Genomic DNA, 22,233 nt, shown 5'->3' with positions numbered 1-22,233 from the left:
GGACACCCAAGCTCTGCAGTGTCCCCAGCAGCCTTTACCCTGCACTGGTGGGTGTAGGACTGGCATTTCCTCATCCTGAGGTCGTGGGGCAGTAAGTGAAGGTATTAGGATACCCGTGGTTCCACACAGCACAGAAACACAGATCTGGTTCCTGTTTGGTACCAGGATCCATGTGGGAGGCCCAGTGAGTGAAGAGTAGAGACCGCTTGGCAAACAAATGCCTGGAGCCCCAAGCATTTGAGATGGCATTTGAAGGAATATGGCACTTGAGGGCTATGCGTATGTGTATGTGTGTTTGGGGGTGTGTGGGAGGTATTCCTGGCACAGAGGACATATAAGCATCCCCTATGAAGTTCTAGGACCTTCCTACATCCCTATACCACCACTCAAAGACCTCTGTTCAACCAACCTGTCTGTGCGGCCCATTAGAATGTTCTACTGAACAGGAAAACCCAACGTGCAAGTAGGAAAGAATTGGAAAGAACCTTTCCAGCTGTGATATTTGAAGGTCTGAAAAGCTTACTCCTTTAAAGGAAGTCATTCTGAATAGCTTAGGAATGAACGTAAATAGCTTAGGATTGAAAAGTCCCTGAATGTAGAGACCAAATAAATCCCATAATAGGCATCAAAATGGCATGATTGAGAGCATCAGCTCTGTACTGGGTGTTGTAAGTGATGAATCACTAGATTCTACACCTACAACTAATGATGTTACATTTTATGTTAACTGGAATTTAAATAAAAATTTGAAAACCAAAAGAGCATGCGTTCCAGAGACAGACTACATGGACTCTAATCCCAGCTCTGCAACAAACAAGCTGGGTGCCCCACTTATCACACTTCGGTTTCCTCATCTGTAAAATGGGGATCCTCTTACTTAGCTCAGGGTGGTTGTGAATATGAATGACTTAGTATTTGTAAAGCAATTGGAACAATGTCTGACACGTAGTAAGTGCTCTGTAAGCGTTAAAAAAAAAATTCTCACACTCTTTGGGACATCTTTAGGACATACTTTTGAGAAAGATTAGGAACCAGGCTTCTAAGCCCTATTAAACATTTAGATATACAGGCAGTCTTTGCTTTACACAGTAGTGCAAGACCATAATAATGACCATAAGAATTGAAACTGGGTAAAAATCGAGAGAAAAGGGCTCCTGGGTGGCTCAGTTGGCTAAGAGTCTGCCTTCGGCTCAGGTCGTGATCCCAGGGTCCTGGGATTGAGCCCCCACATCAGGCTCCCTGCTCAGAGGGGAGTCTGCTTCTCTCTTTCTCCTTCTGCCTCTCCCCCTGCTTGTGCTCTCTTGTTCTGTCTCTCAAATAAAATCTTTAAAAAAATCGAGAGAAAAAATACAAGCGTTCCATGACCTTAAAAAAATTTTTTTTTTTTTAAAGATTTTATTTATTTGTGAGAGAGAGAATGAGAGACAGAGAGCATGAGAGGGAGGAGGGTCAGAGGGAGAAGCAGACTCCCCGCCGAGCAGGGAGCCCGATGCGGGACTCGATCCCGGGACTCCAGGATCATGACCTGAGCCGAAGGCAGTTGCCCAACCAACTGAGCCACCCAGGCGCCCAGACCTTTAAAATTTTTGTTGAAACATTAAAAACTCTCATACTACAGGTTTTAAGTGTATATGGAAATGAAAAAAATAGTAAGACCTATATCATAATACACTGTAAACATTAGAAACACTGCAATTCTTAAAAGTGTTTTATTTGTTTGTAAAAAAAAAAATGAGAGTATTTGAATATCTCTTGCTGCCGTCTCCTCCTTGTGTAACTTATGATATGGACGGAGCATCTTTTCTAAGCCTTGGTGAATCGTCATACTCCTTTATAAATTTGTGTCAGCTTCCAACATGTTATTCTTTGTGACTTCAATGCTGCGAAATACCTCTGAGAGTTTTTTTATTTTATTTTTTCTAAATTTTTTTTCTGAGAGTTTCTTTAATGTGAAGTTTTCTGCCAGGATCACTTCCTCTGGTGCATCTTCCTCCTTTTTGTCTCAACCACCTTCTTCACTTACACCTTTAGCATTGGTTTCAGGTTTCATCAATATCAACAGAAACCTTGAGGATCCTGGCTGTCATAAAGTTCCAGGGAGTTTATTCAGAATGATGTAATGGTGGTTCCTTGGTTTAAGCCTCTGCCTTTGGCTCAGGTCATGATCCCAGGGTCCTGGGATCCAGCCCCACATCCGGCTCCCTGCTCAAAGGGGAGCCTGCTTCTCCCTCTCTCTCTGCCTGCTACTCCCCCTGCTTGTGCTCCCTCTCTCCGTGTCAAATAAATTAAAAAATAAATAAAATAAAATTAAGATCTCACATAGATCAGGGGAGAAATGTAATTACATACTTTAAAGAATCTGATAAAAGTTCTTTCCCTCTAAAAGTTCAGGTGAGCAGATACAATACTTTATGCAGCATTTCAGGGAGTTCACAGAGCAACCAAAATCCAATTAGAAGCCCTGGTTAAAAATCTAGAACTATTCCTAGATAAAATCCTGCCAAAATCTGTTTCAGAGCCATTATAAGTCCTGCAAACTCAGGTCACTTTCCAAGGGAGGGTAATCCTCAGAGCAGTCATCTGCCACCAGAACCACATTGAATGGTCGCTCTTGCCTTGCTATGCAAGTTTATTCAGTCTAGGTCTCTTCAACAAACCATCATCCCTGAAACTCTCCTCTGTGAGTACTGGTCTTAGAAAACCTTACTGAAAAGACAGACTCAACATTACATTGTTGAGAAACATGACAGAACCAGCAAATCAAACTGAAAATTGTCTTGCACAGGAGGTTAGCTGCTGTGGGCAAAGCATGAGTGGACCTGAGCCTATTGCTGGTGGCATTCTACTCTTTCTGTCCTTTGTTTTCCTCCCCCTCCCCCATTCCATCTCTTTCTCCTCTCCCTGGAATCTCCGTCTCTCATTCTTCTCTCCTAACTACTTCTGACATTGGCCCCCATGAGTACTGCTTCATCCAGCCTGTGGTGCAAAAGATTTTAAGCCTTATTCAAGCCAATAGAGAAAAGATCGTCCTGAGTGAGTCACGCTGAATTCAACAAACAACCCAATAGAAGTCTCTGAGGATACCTCGACAATGCCCAAGCAACTATTCTTTCTAGAGAAACTTACTCTTTGGGGGAATTAATTTTGAGCAAGGAAGGGGGTTAGGGATTACTTTTTAAAAAATTGATTTGGCATCAAGAGAAAAAGATTGCCTAAGCAATATCTGCTGATGAAGTCACAGAAAGGCTTCACCTCTGGAATGAGCTTCATTTTCTTGTATTTTGGTAAGAAATTTGATTCTCAATTGGGAATTCAGCCACTCTACCCACTCAAGGGCAAGATGATAAGGTTCTATCAAACCAAGCGTCTAAACGAACCTGAGACTCTACCAAGGTCAGAAATGCTGTACTTCAAGCCAAAAGATCTCTCTTTGGCTTGCTTGTTTTGACTTGTAACCACAAGTTTGTCTTGTCTAGGTGTCCAATCACATTATAAAACAAACGCTGATTTCTGCACTACAGCATCCTCTGAAGCAACAGGAGTCCTGGATGTACACTTTGGGGGATTCTCTAATTTTTGTTTTGCTCCTCTGATTTCCATAGGACTTTAAGTTTTTTCTCTTGAGATCAAGGAACAAAAGATGGTTTTGGAAATGCTGAACCCAATGCATTATAACATCACCAGCATGATGCCCGAAGTCATGCCTGTGGCCACCATGCCGATCCTGCTGCTCACTGGCTTTCTTCTTTTGGTTTGGAATTATGAAGACACATCCTCAATACCCGGTAAGTCAGTCATTTAGTTCTGTAACTAAGGAGATTGTTTACTTGGGCTTTTGGTCCAAGAGGGTAAAGAAAATTTTGCAAAAGGACAAAGAGCAAAAACATGGTGAAATGGCTGAAGCCCACGGCAATATTAGCAAATAAAAACTCAGGTGAAAAACTTTATACCAATTAGCTGCACATTTCAAATGAAAGCATTTCAAAAAAATATCTTAGATAATCCCGTCCAGTCTGTGCTTTGCTTTGGTAGACTTGGCATGAGTATCCTTCAAAGTAAGTTTGAAAAAAAAAAAAGTAAGTTTGAGATGGGGTGAAGCAAGGTAAACCAGGCATTTTTTTTTATTATTATTCAAATTCATTCCAATGTTGCTCTGAAGGTAAAATGTCTCTGGAATGCCTTCTTTTTTTTTAAGATTTTATTTTTAAGTAATCTCTACATCCAATGTGGGGCTTGAGCTCAGAACCCCGAAATCAAGAGTCACGCGCTCCACTGACTGAGCCAGCCAGGCACACCCGGAATGCCTTCTATACTCCTCTCCTTCTCCCTGCTGCTTTGCCTCATCCGTGCTCTGCCCTCTTCCTTTCTTGAACTTATTTCCTCTCTTCATCCCACTCTTCATTTTCTCTTATTCTTGGGGGTAGGTGTGATGGTGATGCCACCATAAGAGCTGGCTGGGACCTGGGCACTGGAAGAAAAATGGAGACCACTATGGTTCCCTTGGAACATCATACCCTGATAGAATCTTCAACAAGGTCTGTGGATTAATCAAAAGTAGAGTATCATATAATTATCCAGATAATTCCAATAGAAACCCCTACCACTCTACAACTATCAGATTAATTCAGAATTACCAGAAATATCCAACTATTTCTTCAGTTTTCAGTGAAAATTCTTCATGGCAAGCATCTATCCCCAGTCCCATGAGCCCTCCAACAAGGCTTTACTTCAAGAGCATAGTCATTATGCACTTCCAAGTGCAGTGGACCTCATCATAGAGTGATTTAGGGTAGGAATGTGAAGCTGGTGCAAAGTGTCCCGCGTCTGGATTCTTCCAAAATTTTCCAGAGAACTGTCTGTCCTGTCTATCTGATTCAGCCTGGTATTTTAGGTTGCTTTCATGTCCACTTAAACAGAGAGGTCAGTTAACGTTGTTCTCTACTCCCTGAGCGGTCTGAGGGAAGACTCTTTCATGGCCTTTAACTTGAGCTCCTTCCCACTACAGCTCCTTCCTCACTGGATCTCTTCTCCCACAGTGGGCTCCCAGGTCAGGATCCATGAATGGTGGGTGAGGTGGAGGGTATTTTATAACAAGTCCCCCCAGATGTTTATGTTGCAAGTTTTAGAAGAAGTCCCTTGGACCTTTGAAAAAGGAGGTCAGCCTATGGTGGGGGCAAGCACAAGAACTGGCATCCCTGAAGCTTTGGATCAGGAGCCTAGGTGACAGCTCACTCTGTCCCCCAATCCTGTGCTGGGGACATCATGCTGCCATACACTAATAGTTCTATGGTTCTCAGCTATGTCTGGAGCAGGGCCCCCATGTTGATATTAAAAAAAAAAAATTCTGGGGCACCTGGGTGGTTCAGTTGGTTCAGCATCTGACTCTTGATTTTGGCTCTTGATTTTGGCTCAGTTCATGACCTCAGTATCGTGAGATTGAGCCCGCTCAGTGTGCTAGGCTTGGAGCCTGCTTAGGATTCTCTCTCTCCCTCTGCACTGCTCCCCACAACTAAAAAAAATAAAATAAAAAAATCTTCCCAGGTGATTTTTCATTAGCAGTCAGGATTGAGAGCCATAGATATGAGCCCAACCCCTTCACTTGACGGAAGGGGAAACTGAGCCCCAGAGAGGTGAACTGCCTTACCCAAGCAAACCCTTATGACAAATATAAGAAACCATGGAGTTCAAACCCTTCATTTTACAGGTGAGGGTTAAAGCCCAGAGAAAGGAAATGGCTTATCAGCATCTCAGCTTGAAAGGAAAGGCAGGGGAGGGGAACAACCAGGAATTCCTAAATCCCAGGTTGGTGATCATTTTGCTAGCCAGGGAGCTTCTAGTTCCATGCTTTCCCTTTGAAAATGTGAGCTCTGGTCAGAATCCTCTCGTGGCACAGACTAAGGTCCCATGGTGCCCAGCTGGGGAAGGAAAGGTGAGAAAATTGGCTTTGTTGGGGTGGTTCTTCCTGAACTCCTTTTGCCAGTTTCCTCAAATCACTGGTTCTCTGGATTCTTGGTTTTACAGGTTTGCAGGAAGCTCAGGGTCAGGGAGTGTCAAGGGGAGTTAAGAAGTTGCAATGATTTAAAAGCCCTTAAGTTAGTTACAATTTACAAAGCAGTTTCTCATTCTTTCTCTCTTGTGATCCTCATAGTCCTCTGATGAGGTAGGTGTGTTTATGCCTATTTTGCAGATGAAGAAACTGAGATTAAAGAGGATCGATGGTGCATAGCTAGTAAGTGATGAAACTGGGACTCAGAGCTAAATCTCTTGAGCCATCCCCAGCTTTGCGCATGGATTCCCTCCCCCAGAGCCTCTCTCTGCCCTGGGCACCATGTCCCCAGAGGGGTCAATGGGAAAAGGACATGGCAACACATTCCCCTTTCTCCCACTAAAAAAACGACTTCACAGAAAAGTGTACAAATAAATATGCCATCACAGTACAGGACACGAAACAGGATGTTAGCAGGATCCCAGAAACTTCTCTTGTGTCTTTTCAGTCATACCCCATCTCACCTCCAGAGGTAAACATTCTTCTAATTTGTGATAATCACTCCCTTGTTTTTATAGTTTTGCCACCTAATTTCATATCCCTGAGCAATACAGATTAATTTTGCCTGGTTTTAAATGTTTTAGCCATCGAGTCCTACATTACTTCTATATTGCTTCTTTTGCTCAATATTGTGCTTGCAAGCTTCATCCATGGAGTGACATGCCTCTATAGCTCATATGGTATGCAGTAGCACAAACATCTCATGGTTTAATTACTGATGCTACTATTGGTGGACCTTTGGGTGTCTCTAGTTTGGGACTATTGTGAACAGTGCTGCTATGAGCCTTCCCGTTCACAGGTTTCTCTAGGGTGTACACCTACCAGGGAATGCAACAGCTTCTTGATTAGGACAGTGGGTGAGAGGTCCCAGCTGTTGGCTTCTGGGAGGCTGTTTCTGCACAAAAATGCAGTGTAGTATTTATCGCTCCTCTTAGGGTGTAAAAGAGGTGCCCGCAATCGCTGTAGGCCTAAATCAGCATTCCCAAATCTGAGAGGCAGAGAGCAGCTTAATGCGGATGCAACCAGAATATTTCTCGAATATCCTACCAAAGTTTCTCCCCTCCTAGGACATTCTTTTCTCAGCTGGAAGGTGTAAGGTATACATGTAAATGAAAGGATCACATTGTGTTACAATAATTCAATATTGTACTTTCTCCTCCCCTATACTCTCCTCTCCTGCCCAGGACTCTGATTGGGAACCTATTTATGCTTATCACTCCATCTCCAGTCTCTGACCCGTAGCTAGTGTCTAAACCTAGTAGGGTCTCAGTAAGTGTTTGTTGGATGAATTAAGCTGACACATGATTGATCACTAGGGACCCAAGACTTGGATTCTCTTCTGGTCAGAACACTCAGGTTTTCAACCTGAGCAAATTTCATCACCATCTCCCTTTTTCAGTGGATAGAGATCTGCACTGTCATATTTTAAACTTGAATGGTGGTTCCTTAATATTAAGACTTTCTACATGGCACCAAACTATTAGATAAAAAATGAAGAGTGCAGCCTTTCATTTGCATGTCTTTGTTCCTCATGGGCCTAGCATATTAAGTAAGTAAACGTTTGTTGAATGAGTCTATTCCCAAATAGCCGGATGTCTGACCTCCCATGGACTAAACGTACATGATACAATGATATTTTTCCATTTTATCAAAATGTAAATACAACCTGAAATACTCTAAATGTGGATGATATTTAAAACTTCATCCTTTATATTACACACACATATCTAATTAATTTTAAAAATTCACCAGGAAACACTTATTAGGCATCTACAATGTTTCAAACTGTAAATACCCAGCAAAGTAGTTTGTTATTATGCACATTTTAATTGATTAGAGATCTGTATATCTGATGACCTTTTAAGGAAATACATATTCAAATTTGCTTGTTTTAATCTTTTAAAGAACTTAATGAAATTATTAGGTATAAAGTCAGTCATCTACTTACAATACAGTTTATCGGAACAATCAGAAGATTAAGAAGAACCCTTTGAAAACGTTTTGGTTCTATAGATATTACCAAAGACCTTCACTTTAAATATTTCATTGATTTATTTGTCAGAGAGAGAGAGAGAGTGAGCACAAGCAGGGGGAGTGGCAGGCAGAGGAAGAAGCAGGCTCCCCGCGGAGCAAGAAGCCCATGGTGAACTCAATCCCAGGACCCTGGGATCATGACCTGCGCTGAAGGCAGACGCTTAACAACTGAGCCACCCAGGCATCCCAAACGACCTTCACTTTAAGGAAAAAAACCTGACAGTCTTATTCCCATTAATCCAGCTATTTCAAAGGACTAAATCTTATTTGACGAATTTGGGATTTAACATCCAATTTAGATGGTTTAAGCAAAAGCTTAGATTATCTAGATTTATTTACACAGTGCTTGCCCCTGGAGTGAGAACACTGTCTCAAACAGTCATGCATGTTGGCTTCCTATTTTACTACTGGAATGGAATGAAAGGAGAAAGATTTGATGTAGAAAAGCTACTACTTCACAGGAAAACTCCTAAAACCATTCCAAGAAGTTTTTGTCTAACTTTTTACAGCCACCAGTATAATCAAGCTACCAAGTTTGTTCTCTGGTCTAAGCAACAGAAAATTCCTCCGTTCTTTATGTAAGCAAGGACATGAGCGGTCACTGCTCTTGAGTAAAACCACATTGCTGGACCCAAATTCTAGTCCAGACACTGACTGGACTCATTGCCTACTTCCTCAATGCTTAGCTGTATGTTTTGCCTAATGAGACTAAGATTAGGATTCTTCTCTTAAACTGAGTCCTTTTTGAAGGAAAAAAAAATGGATATTCTTTGTTTGAACATTATCTTCACAGACCATGTCTCTCAGTTAAAAAGATTACATCAAAACTACAACCTAATTTTAACCTGCCCATTCCATCAGCTGGGGCATTCAAACCAAAAGTTTTCAGACAAAACTAGGCAGCCAAACAGATCGGTCAGCTTGTCACATGTCCTGGTTTCCATGCTTGTAACTAGATGGACTGACTGACTTGTATTGAAAACTCACTGACATTGTTTAATGTGGCAAGAAAAGAGCAGACACCTACCCTGGCTCATTCAGACTGAAAAGTTCGAGACCAAATAGAACTAGTGTGGTATGGACACTGAACTACTGTTTTTTCGTGTTAAGCTTGTTTGTTTTTTTTAGAGATTCACAGATATACATCAGAAGGTATCCAAGACCTTTTAGATATCAAAGAACACAAGCAGCGATAACATAAAACAGTTGCTCTTTTTTGGTGTTTGCTAAAATGCTGACTGTGGTCTGATAACTCTCCTAGGTCCTGGCTATTGCATGGGGATTGGGCCCCTCATTTCCCACTGCAGGTTCCTGTGGATGGGCATTGGCAGTGCCTGCAACTACTACAACAAGATGTATGGAGAATTCATGAGAGTTTGGATATGTGGAGAGGAAACACTCATTATTAGCAAGTGAGTCTGTTAATAATCAGAGACAGGTTTTCAAAACCAAGGCTGTGTTTTTTTCCTATTAAGTGACACACTTATTTTGATATCTTGATGCTTTTGTTGCTAAGGCTGTATTTTTACTTCCGAGGTAAAAATCTAACCTATAGACAAGCGGAATCATTGGGTCTTGCCTAAACCCAGAGGTACATAGATAAAGAACTCTGGAAAGCTGGGAAACTATTTGAAATTTCTCTGAGCGGTGAATGGAAACTTAAAATCCAAAGGATTTGGGTTTGACAAAACATATTTTAGGGAGGGGCATTATCTTTTCTGCTTTCCTAAGATTTTGGTCTTATCTCTATAAGCAAGCAGTTAAAACAAAACGAAACACCAGAGAGAAAGGAATCTGCACCAGTTTGCTAATGGGCTTCTAATGGCAGGCTCCGGAGCGCCTCCAGAAGGGTAAACGGTAGAAAAAGATGCTATTCATATGCTCCTGTTCTATTTATGACTGTGGGCTGGTGTCTCAGCTGAGTGATCTTAAATACATTGCCTATTTAAAAAAAATGATTTGTTGTATTTTCTGGATAAGTTTAGCAGATTGAATTCATCCAGGGTTAATCAAATAGGCATCGAATGTAGAGAACTAGCTTTGTGAAATACTAGTTTTCTTATTTATTGATCATAGAAAATGGAGAATTTCAAAGAGAACACATTTCACTAGACTTTCAGCTGTCTTTACTGGATATTTAACAATGTTATATGCCAACACTGTCTCATTAATGAGTTTTTATATTCCCTGACAGGACTTTACCCACAAACCAAGACCAACTAGGGTTTTACTGATATGTTAGAATTTTTTTGTCCAGATGCAGACTATTGCCCAGAAGTAAGTGAAGCATTTCTGGAAACTACATTGATTTCTTTCAAGCCAAGATTACATACATCATTTCATAAAATACCATGGTAATCTCAAAGGCCAATTCTTTGAACCAAATAACTGACAGAAGAGAGTGGGGGACCAATAATTGCCCTTGGATTTTACTTCTCTTGAGCTACTTTGGTCAGCCAAATTTAGGTGAATTTGATAAGTACTCATTTTAAACATCAATACTTTACTCTCTTTGGCAATGGTCTACAATCTCAAAATGTCCTGGGACTGATGACATGAGGGCTTGGGGGCTTGAGACGTTTGCCACTGCTCTTTCATCCACCAGCTTAGTGAGTTGCCTTCCAGCCCTCATCACAGATAGGTGAAGTGACCCGCAGGGTATTTTTCTAAAAGGATATCCGTCTACAGCTCAGGACCTAAAGCGGTGGTTCTCGCCCTGGCTCCACATTGAAGTCACCCAGGGAGCTTTTAAAAACCCCAATGCCCAGGCCACACCCCAACTTTCAGAATCTCTGGGGGTGGAACCTGGGCATCTGTTTGTAGCTCTACAACCTGTTTGTAGAGCTCCCCAAGTAATGCCAATGTGCTGCAGAGCCTGAGAGAGAAGAACAGGTGAGCAGCTTCTGGCACCAGGGGGCCTTGTCTTGGGGTCAGGGGAGCAGCTAAGCAGGGTTGGACTGCTTTTGTCTGATCATCTTACCCTGCAGTCTAGCTCAAGTGGTGGTAGTATAAGACAAGAACTGGAGTGAAGAATGTGACAAAGGACCAGAGGACGAGAACAGAAATTGCTCTTAGATACTACATACTTGGATCACCAGATCCAATCCTGGAAGCCCAAAGCCATTCCTAAAGTAGGATCCTTGTGACAGTGCAGGGTAGCATCTGACGGCTCTGCTGTCTTCATTAAGAAAGTGACCTTAGTGACCCTGACCAATTCAGGTGCTGATTCATGCTTGAGATGAGCCCACAACCCAACCCACCCTTCCCCCAGCTCTCCCAGTTCTCTCCTCATCCTGTCCTCACAGGCTTTTCACTGGTTGGAGTCTTTATGTTCTCCTTAATTGCCTCTGAGCCGCTCAATTTTGTTGTTAAGGGCTGAGCTCCCTGCGGGGAATAGGACATGTTTGTCCCCATCTCCTTCCATTGCCTGCTCTTCAGGTCCCTTCCAGAACTACCCGTGCCTCTTGAAAATACCCCCTCGGAAAGCTTTTTATTTTTAGTTGAATAGTTTGCCAGGTTTTTTTCTTTTGAAAAGTTTGAGATCAGCTGAGTAGAGATTATGACCCAACTTTTCCTACCAGCATAGTCCCGAAGTGGTGGGGGCTGCAGAACTTCATGGGGGGAGTCAGTGCGGCCAGGATGTTGCCTGAGCAGCTCAGAGTTTTGGGGGAAAGTTTATCTCATTATCAGTAGATAAAGTAGGCACAGTTTCCCAGGCAGGTGAGCTCTAAATTAATGAGGGTCTACAGATGCTGTGCATGTTGTGTGTATATATTAGTTTTTGTAATGAATACAAAAAAAAAAAAAAAAGAATACGGGTAACATCCATTAAGGGGAGTTAACAATTAACATGCTAATTAGGGTTATTTTTCCAAACCTGTTAGTAATAAACATACTAATTAGGATTATATTTGTATATCTGTTTTAATCATGTGTACATTTATAGCGAACGCATTCATGTATTCTTTCAACATACATTTGTTGAGAATTTACTACATATACTAAGCACTGGATGATCCTAACATATAATCATTATTGGCTCCCCATTCATCCATTAAATAAACATTTATTGAGGACTTACCTATGGACACTGGGTATCATGAGCAAATCAGCTAAATATCCCTATCCTCATGGAGAAATATATTGTTGTATTGTTAATATACCAACAAAAGATGAGTAAAACATATAGTATAGGAGTAGAATGACCAGCTGTCTTGGTATGCCTGGGACTAGGAGGTTTCCCAGGATGTGGGACTTTTAATGCTAAAACTGGGACATTCCCAAGCAAACCAAGATGGTTGCTCACACTATCATCAGGTAGATATGAGCTATATAGGAAACTAAAGTGGGGAGGACCAGTTGCAGGGATGGAAGTACAACTATAAATAGGCAGTCGAGGCAGGCCTCATTGAGAAGATAGCATTTGAATAAAGACCTAAAGGAAGTGAGGGAGTGAGTCAGGCAGAGATGTAGAGGAAAAGCATTCTGGACAAAAGGAAGAGCAAGTGCAAAGGCACTGAGGTGGGAGCCCATCTGAAAGGTTCAAGGAACACCAAGGATATCAGTGTGGCTACGGGAAGAATAGTGGAGATGACATTAGAGAGGTATTAGGATACCCAATCATGTTGAGCCTTGTTGGCCATTGTAACAACTCTGAATTTTACCCTGCATGAGATGGGAAGCCTTTGAAGAGTTTGAGAAGAGTGACATATCTGATTCATTCATGTTTCAGCACATTACTGGCTTCTCTACCCACATTCTACTCCCATTCTACCTACATTCTTTGAGAACAGGTGCAAGGAACAAGGAACAAGGATGAATGCCCAGAGAGCAGTTAGGCAAGAGATGATGGCTGGTCCACGTGAGTGTGGTAGAGGTGATGAGAGGTGAAATTCTAGGCATATTTTGAGGGCAAAGCCAGTAAGATGCTAGGAGATTGGATGTTGGGTGTAAGAATCAAAGTGATAGCATAGTTTTTGCCTTAAGTACCTAGAAAAATGAAGGGATCATTACCTCAGATAAGTGGAGCAAGTTTCGGATGGGGAAAAATCAGGATTCCATTTGGGGTATTTTGACTTGACATGCCCAGTAGACAGCTGAATGGGATGTTGTGAAGGACGGTCTGAGTCTTTAGACCACCCCCCCTCACCACTATAGTCAGAAACTAGAGAAGGATAGCCAAAGAAGGGAAAACCAGAAGAGTGTGGTGGTCTGAAAGCCAGGTGATGAGTACATATCAGGGAGGATGGAATTGTCAACCATGCCAGAGAGTGCCTGGTGAACGGGAGATTTAAGTGTTGCATTTAGCAACAGGGAGGTCATGGGTGACCTTGAAAAGATCAGTTTCAATGGAGTGGTGAGGGCAAAAGTCTGATTATAGTATAGAATGGGGGGAAAGAATTGTAGGCAGCAGGTGTAGACAACTGTTCCAAGAAGTTTGTCATAAAGGCAGCAGAGAAATGCAACAACGAAATAGAAAGGGATGTATGGTCCAAGGAGTCTCTGTTAAGATAGGAGAAATTACAACATGTGTGTTGAGATGGCAATGATGGATTACAGAGCAAAATTGTTGATGGAAGAGAAAGGGGTGTGCTAGGTGAGATGTAAAGGGGGTCCAAGTGACAAGTGGATTTGGTCTTGAAATAGGGACATGGAAGTTCATCCACAGTAAGTTTGGGAAGTTTGAATATATGAGCACATATCCTAATAGTTGGAGCTTGCAGAGATTCTAGTTCTTTTTCCTCAGTAAAATGGGAAATAAAGTCCTTAGCTGAGACTGAGGAAGTAGAATATTTGAGGAGAGAGAAGGCAGGATATAATAGTCATCTAGAACAGTGAGAGTGAACGGACTTGGGGAACTGTAGAATGGCCAGCTGCACTAAGGACCCCCTTGAATTTAACTGGGACCTGTGTGTATGTGTGTGTGTGTGTGTGTGTGAACATATGCATGTGTGGTTTTTTTTCCCAGCCACATTCAGCTGCCAGGGGCAAGCACAGAGGAAGCTAAAAGTTGGATTTAGCCAGGGGTGAGGTTTTACCAGGCAACTATGACAAAGTAAGGAGAGAGTCAAGGGAGTTGAGAATGCATGGGAAGAGAGTGATTTTAATGATTAACAAAATGTTTTTTTCCAACTTTCTATTAAGAAAATGTTCAAATGAACAGGAAAGTTGAAAGAGCAGTCCTCCCATTCCCTGCCCCATATGACATTGATCTTTGGAAGAGACCAGGTCAATTGTCTTATAGGATGTTCCATATTTCCGAATTTCTCTCATTACATTATGGTGTTACTTAACATATTACTCCATTCCCTGTATTTCTTATAAACTGAAAATTATGTCTTAAAGCTCAGTTTCATTCAGGTTAAACACTTTTGTAATGATACTTCCTTGGTAGTTTTGGGCACTTCATATTGCATCACATCAAGAGACAAGGAAAAGTTGTCCCTCTATAAGGGATGTTAAATGTGATCATTGGGTAGGGTAGTTATAGGCAGATCTCTCTGTTATAAAGATCGTTTTTCTCCTGCAGTGACTCCAGTATTTAAGCTGGGTAAGTGAGGCTATTAGAGGGACAAAGGACAGGGGAAAGGCAATGGAATCGATGGACCATAAGTCTCAGGCACAAAATAGGTCTACACAGGCAAGTACTTTTAAATGTTTGGCACCAATTATTCCATTAGTTTCTCCTCCATATTTCTAGTACTTACCACTCTTGAACCCAGGCACATATGTTAGTCCTTTTTTTCTTTTTTGAAGATTGTATTTTTAAAATTTTTTATACTTTTGAAGATTTTATTTTTAAGTAACCTCTACACCCAACATGGGTCTCAACCTCACAACCCCAAGATCAAGAGTCCTATGCTCCACCAACTGAGCCAGCCAGGTGCCCCTGTGTGAGTCCTTTAAATTCAGAACTGAAGGTGGCTTCCTCCTTACTACTTAAGAACTTACTCTGGCTACTTTTCATTTTGAATAGACAATAGGTTTGCCATCTTTGGCAATGTCTTTTGACTTCAGTCATGTTTAAAGAAGAATAATGAAGGGTAATGGGGGATACAGGCTTCCAGTTACGAAGTAAGTCACAAGGATGAAAGGTACAGGATAGGGAATACAGTCAATGGTACTGTAATAGCCCTGTATAGTGAGAGATAGCAGCTACACTTGTGGTGAGCACAGCATAATGTATAAACTGGTTGAATGACCATCTTGTATTCCTGAAACTAATGTAACACTGTGTCAGCTATACTCAAATAAGAAGGAAGGAAAAGAAAAGAAAAGAAAAAAGAAAAGAAAAGAAAGAAAGAGAAAGAAAGAAAGAAAGAAAGAAAGAAAGAAAGAAAGAAAGAAAGAAAAAGAATGGCCCCAGTTACCATACAATTTACACTACCCACTATCTTTTCTGAGCTTGGGGACTCCCTTGGTCTCTCTTGGGTGGTAAGAAATCTTTACTCTCCCAGTCAGTATAACATCTCCCTTAACTGGTATTACAGGCTGGCCCCCAAGGCTGGAGCAAGGTCTCTACTGTTTTGTTGAATGCCCTGAGCGCTCTGGGCTGGAGTCCCTAGTTCTTCACCAACTTTCTTTTCTTCACTTTCTCGATTTACTCTGGTTAGATAAAGCCAGCCTCCTTTTGATCAAAGACTTGGTTTTAAATTGCTCACCTGCAGCTGGTCACTCTTCTCCTGCAAGGTGTATCACTTCCGTCTTTGTCCGTTGCCAAGTCCGAGCCTCTGACTCAAAAATCACTGAGATGTTGGCGCCCCCTAAAGAACACATTTATGTTTGAAGTTAGCTCTTTATTAACTAATACACATTTAGTTGGGTTAAAGTCTGGGGTCTCTTGTTCTCTTTTTAAAATTGATTAGTAATTCTTCAAATTCAATGGACAGGCTAATGTGGTTAAATGCAGTATATAAAAGCTCTAGGGGTCAGAACAGAAAAAAAATAGTGTTCTGTTTTACCTCTGAGCACTTAAAATTTTTAGATATGAATTTGTGAATAAAGAATGTACAAATTACTTACTTTCTGCTGTCATTATAGACTAAAGTAGGGGAAGGTAAGAGAAGCTAACATCCTGAAATCTATTAATAAGCTTTTCAGTCCTCTCATAGCACGATTTTTCTATACAGGGCAAAATTTCATCTGTTTGTCAGTCAAATTAATTCTCTGGAATACAAACAGAAGCATCTGGATTTTTGTTTTATTTTTGTTGCTAGGAAGAGAAAAAAACTTGTCCAAAACTTAGCGATCATTTGATGAACTTCATCTGGAATCAATTCAAGAGAATATCTGACTTAATAGAGAATGTTTTGATTTGAAAATAAGATATTTTTTCCTGAAAGAAATTATCTAGTACCTAATTTATTCATATAATAATTCTGCTTTCATTTCTTGACACTGCCATTATTTCAGGGTCTTTCTTTTAAAATTTAAATGGGACTATGGAACCATCATAAATGTGAGGGTTTGGCTAATACTTAGCCCGCAGCCTAATCTACTCAGCCAGAGCACAGCTCCTTTGGCCCAATGTCTTCTTTGGGAATGTGTTTTCACAGGCATTAACTGAACAACCTCATTAAGGCAACGTCATCCTTTTAGGAACCAAGTATCAACCTTAAGAGGGAAGAGCAAGTGGTAAGATGGCCCCTCCAGCCCAATGTAAGAACGAGGTGCACATACCTATATATGTGAGTGGCCATTCTATATAATGGCCACTCCCCATCTCTAAGGGTTATGTGTTCAGAAACGCCCTATAGTAGGAGAATTTGCAGCCAAGAAACAAAATTCCAGTGGAGAAGTGGAGAGGAAGAACCAAAGTCACAATGAACATGTGAAAACTTGTATAAATATTAAGTTCACCAACATAAAAAAAATAACAACAGCATCTAAAATGTAACACGGATATTTTATGTATTTTGAATTTGCACATTTAAGGCACCATTCTGTTACTTTTTTTTTTCCCTCTACCCCTCCCACACCAGAAAAAATGCCCAGGTTCTCCCTCCTTTGCAGTATCAGAGAGATGTCTATAAATATATTTTGCTTTCTTGCAATAATGTGCCTATTTTCTTCCTATTCCTCTGCTCAAATATTTAGTTCCTTTCTAATTTTATGATCTCTGCCTCTGAACTCCACTCTGATCTCAGAGACATGGAGTAATTTATAATCCTCAGGTGAAAAAAAAGCTTTGGGGGATCTATTTTAACTTACCTGGCAGACCTGAGTAGTTTAGTTCTCAGCCCCAAGGTCAAGGGTTATGTCACTTGAGGTCTGCCTACAATCCACTCAGAGCATACATAGGTAGGCAACATTTATACACAGCCTGGCTCTGGCACTGTTAACATAGCCAAAAGTCAGACTCCTGACAGTTTACCCTGTCTCCCCTTTCTTCACACTCCCATGGTTGCATGCCGAAAACCTCTACGCCTCCTCTGCTAACCACTCTGCCCCTCTTTTTAATTCCCAAACCCTGCTCCCTTTTTCTATCTCCAAGAAAAATGGTGATCCATTTGGATATACTTGAGTGGAAATTTTTTGAAGTTGCTAAAAATACATATGGAGAGAAGTAAATCTGCTTATGCTTACTATATCCTGAGAGAACTCTGTGACCCTGGAGACCCTGATGAGTCAGGATGGAATGCAGAGTCTCAAGATAGCTGCTGTCACCACCACAGAGAGCCTTCCAGGCCCAGCCCAGCCAGCTAAGGCCAGAGTCAGTAGTGCCCAGGAGATGTCCTTCAAGCCCAGAATGATACCCACTGGAGGGGCCACGCCTGATGAGAGATTCTGAGGATAGGCGGTCTGAGGCAGAACTGTTGGTTCCAAACGGAAGAAGACTTCGGCAATTCCAGGAACTCCAGAATCTCAGGATTCTGAGACTCACTCCAGCAGGGGGTGGCACCATCTGGAGTGGGGCTGGAGGCTTTCGGGACCCTCTGGTGGTGTGGAGGGCTCAGGTCCTCAAAGCCTTGCAGCTCTGGCCCCAGTAGTGGGTAGTATTTTGGTGACATGGAGTTAGAAAAAAAAAAAAGGGAAATAAGGAATGGTGTGTGTGTGTGTGTGTGTGTGTTCTATCTTTTGTGATGCTCAAGCAGGGAGTCAGTAGGTAGGAATATTTCAACTGGAGAGGGATGTTCTTATGCTAACAAACACTTACTCAATATAAATACTAGAACACCTTGCATTTATTTTTTTAAAAGATTTATTTATTTATTTTTAGAGAGAGGGAGAGAGAGTGTGAGTGGGGGGAGGAGCAGAGGGAGAGGGAGAGAGAATCTCCAGCAGACTCCCCGCTGAGCATGGAGCCCACTATGGGGCTTAATCTCAGGATCTCAAGATCATGACCTGAGCCAAAACCAAGAGTTGGATGCTTAACCAACTGGCACCCCTCAAATGCCTTGCATTTAGATCAACATGCATTTGCTAAGAGAGCCACCTGGTAGTCAAAATCATCACCATGAGTTCTCCTGACCCTTAAAAATTAACACCAAAGTTTGCTATCTCTGCAGGTCCTCAAGTATGTTCCACATAATGAAGCACAGTCACTATAGCTCCCGATTTGGCAGCAAACTTGGACTGCAGTGCATCGGCATGCATGAAAACGGCATCATATTTAACAATAATCCAACCCTCTGGAAAGCCATTCGACCTTTCTTTACAAAAGGTAATCAGGTGCTGGTGACATTCTGCTCTTTTGTCAATAAATGCGCCCCCCCCCTTTTCTGGAATTTAAATTCTGCTGCTTCACTTATTTTGAAATAATAAGATATGGTAGGCACTGTTCTAAGTACTTGATATTTTAATCCCACAGCAACCCCATGTGGTAAATATTCTTGTCACTTATATTTTACACATAAGAAAACTGAAGCTTAAGTAAATAGGTTAAGTAACTTACCCAAGGTCCCCAAATTAGTAAATGGTGGCCCAGAAGACAATGCCAGTGCCTACATTTTTAATCACCACAAACTCTGTTCTTCCTGTTGATGCACAAAGCAATTCCATGGACGTGAAGAACAGATAGAGCTCTGTACTTAGGATCATTTCAATTAAGAATTTAGTGTGTCAGTCACATGTTTGATTCAAACATAGCTAAACAATGTGTTTGCTGAATCATTTACTGACATCACAGATGTTTTAACAGAAAGCAATTTGCAAATAAAATTAGAGATTTTAGAACTAGGAAGGACTATATATATCATCTCATCCAGTCTCTGAATTTTATAGTTGGGGAAATGCAGTCCTAGAGAGGTTGTGATTTTTGCTCAGACAACATAACAAATAATAATGAGCAAAGATCTGATCCCAAGACTCCTTGACTAGTGATTTCCCCCTTTACTGTATTTTGTTGGGAATGAAGCAGTTGGGGAATATACATGACCAGTCTTTGACATCAACATCAAAGAAGATAATCATGTCCTGGAAACACTGTCAGTGATAGAATCTGGGGCTAGATGGATCTTAGGTCTGACAGTGCAATATTCTTCCCTCTAAGCCAGCCTCTGTAGTGAACCTGGATGCCTCCCATGTGGCTACTGAGAAGCTATGTCTGTCCCAGCTGAGCACTGATTCTCTCTACAGAGTTGCCCATTACCTAGATTCATACAACTCTATTGTAGACTCCACTGTATTTGACTCCTATTGCTGCTGTAACAAATTGCCACAAACTTAGTGACTTAAAACAATACATCGATTATCTTATAGTTCTGTAGGTCAAAAATTTGATGTGGGTCTCAATGGGCTAACATCAAGGTGTTGGCTGGGCTGTGTTTCTTTCTGGAGGCTCCAGAGGAGAATTTGTCTTTTCCAGAGGAGTTTCTTTGTCTTTTCCAGCCTCAGAGGCCACCTGCATCCCTTGGCCTATAGCCCCTTCCTCTGCCTTCAAAGCTAGCAACAGTGGGTCAAGTCCTTTTTCTATCACGTCTCTCAGACCATCCTTCTGTCGTCACATCAATTTCTGACTCTGACGTCAACTGGGAAAGGTTCTTTGTTTTTGAGGACTCATGTAATTAGGTTGGGGCCACCCAGATAATCCACAGTAATCTCCCCATCTCAAGGTCCTTAACTTGAATCATATGTGTCAAGTCCTTTTTTCCATGTAAAGTAACATATTAATAGGTTCCAGGGACTGGGACCTGGACAGGTTTAGGGGGCTATTATTCTGCCTACCACTCGTGTTGGGGCAGATCAATCCTCTCTCATGCCTTAGAAAAATGCAGACTGGTTTAATGAAAAGAGTATAGGCCTCAGGATTATAGGTTTTGGGTTCAAGTCCTAGTTCTGCCATTATACTAGCTATATGACCTTGGACAAGTCACTCCTCTCTGAGCTTCAGTTTCCTTCTCCACAAAAGGTGATAAAGACAATAGAACATTAATTCTAGGGTTATTATGAAGAATAAATGAAATAATGCTGTAAGATCCTACAGAAATGTGGTTTTTTGTTTGTTTTTGTTGAAGTATAGTTGACATACAGTATTATATTAGTTTTAGGTGTACAACTTAGTGATTCAACAATTATACATGTTATGAAACGCTCCCCATGATAAGTGTAGTCACCATCTGTCACAATACAAAAATGTGACAATATTATTGAATATATATCCTATGCTGTACATTATATCCCCATGACTTATTTATTTTATAACTGGAAGTTTGTACCTCTTAATCACCTTCACCTATTTCACCCATCCCCCCACCCTTTCCCTTCTAGCAACCACCAGTTTGTTCTTTGCATTTGAGTTTATTCCTTTTCATTTGTTTGTTCATTTGTTTTGTTCTTTAGAATCCACATATAAGTGAAGTCATGTGGTATTTGTCTTTTTCTGTATGACTTAGTTCACTTAGCATAATACCCTCTAGGTTCATCCATGTTGTTGCAAATGACAAGATTTGAAATGTAAGTTTTTTTTTACTTTGCGGTTTGGCCCAGGCACATTAGGAACATGTGAACTAGTATTTAGGAGCAGTTAACTCTCACATACCAACATCCTCTACCTTGCCATGCAAAAATTAATAGAATTTTTAAACTTTTTAGATTAATAGAATTTTCTAAACTCATCCATTTGTTTAACAAACTACTGTGTTCTTATCATTGAACTAGGTACCTAAAATACAATGATAGTCAAGACATGGTCCCTGCCCTCAAGGAATTTATAATAGGGGGAGGGACAGAGTGGCAGATCAATACATCACCAAATACCATCCTAGGTGATGTGTTATGCTAGAGGTGTGTGCAGAGTGTTATAGGGCACAGAAAAAATGGGCCATCTAAAGTATCCTCAGGGGTCATGGGAGGCTTTCTGAGGAGTGGATGCTTACAATAAGTTTGGAAAGAAGGTAAAAGCTACCTACATTAAGAAAGTTTGACAAGGATGCATTCCACAGAAGGAAAGAACAGGGTACTCCAAGACAGAGAAGGGTAGATCAGCACTGTATGTCCAGGGAACTAACGGTAAGTAGGCCCTCATGCCTGGCATGGATACATGTAGGCATGAGGCCAAGGGGAAGGCACTGAACTGAGTTTATCTCAAAAGCTACAGTAAATCATTTAAGATATTAAGCAGAATGACATGAGCATATTTGAGTTTTAGAAAAATTCCTCTGGTAGCAGAATGAATGATTCATTGACAGAAGGCACGACTGTGAGCAGTGAGAACAATTAGGAGCTACTGCAGTGATACAGGGTGGATGGAAGGGAAGTCATCAGTGTAAGAGATGTTAAAAGAGTAGAATCTGGGGCAGCGGGGTGGTGCAGTCAGTTAAGTGTCTGACTCTTGGTTTTGGCTCAGGTGGTGATCTCACGGTCATGATCTCAGGTCATTATATCGAGCCCCGAGTCAGGCTCAGTGCTCAGCACGGAGTCTGCTTAAGATTCTCTTTCCCTCTCCCTCTGTCCCTCTCTGCTACCCCTCACTCCCTCTCTCTAAAATAAATAAATAAAAAATTTTTTTTTTAAAAAAGAGTAGAATCTACGGCACTTGGAATCAATTAAAAAAAATCTTTTTTAAAGATAAGCCCTATATATATAGAAGATCAGATTTTCTAATAAAAACATTACAAAACTACTCGATTAAATGCCAAAAAAGAGGTCTAAAAAAAATAATAGAAGTCTAATTGCTTATTAAAAGTTCCCTGTTGTGTCTGACATTTTTAGTA

The 22,233-nt window shown here is 41.2% G+C and overlaps 1 protein-coding gene across 2 annotated transcripts in view; it reads left to right on the top strand.

The window, feature by feature from the left end:
- Positions 1-3,632: 3,632 nt before the first annotated feature.
- LOC110583928 (aromatase) overlaps positions 3,633-22,233 on the top strand; it is a 32,489-nt gene continuing 13,888 nt past the window's right edge. Inside the window, exons 1-3 of one of the 2 annotated variants that reach the window (XM_021693972.1) lie at positions 3,633-3,785; positions 9,342-9,492; positions 18,589-18,743. In XM_021693972.1, coding sequence (XP_021549647.1) covers positions 3,641-3,785; positions 9,342-9,492; positions 18,589-18,743 — 451 coding nt within the window. In that variant the 5' untranslated portion in view covers positions 3,633-3,640. The remainder of the gene's footprint in view (positions 3,786-9,341; positions 9,493-18,588; positions 18,744-22,233) is intronic. The other variant, XM_021693974.1, reaches the window with a different exon arrangement.

The sequence above is a fragment of the Neomonachus schauinslandi genome, chromosome 9 (genome assembly GCF_002201575.2).
Source record: "Neomonachus schauinslandi chromosome 9, ASM220157v2, whole genome shotgun sequence".
NCBI classification, from domain to species: Eukaryota; Metazoa; Chordata; class Mammalia; order Carnivora; family Phocidae; genus Neomonachus; species Neomonachus schauinslandi.
Note: the sequence above shows the minus strand (reverse complement) of the source record. Positions and strands in the feature narration are given on the sequence as shown.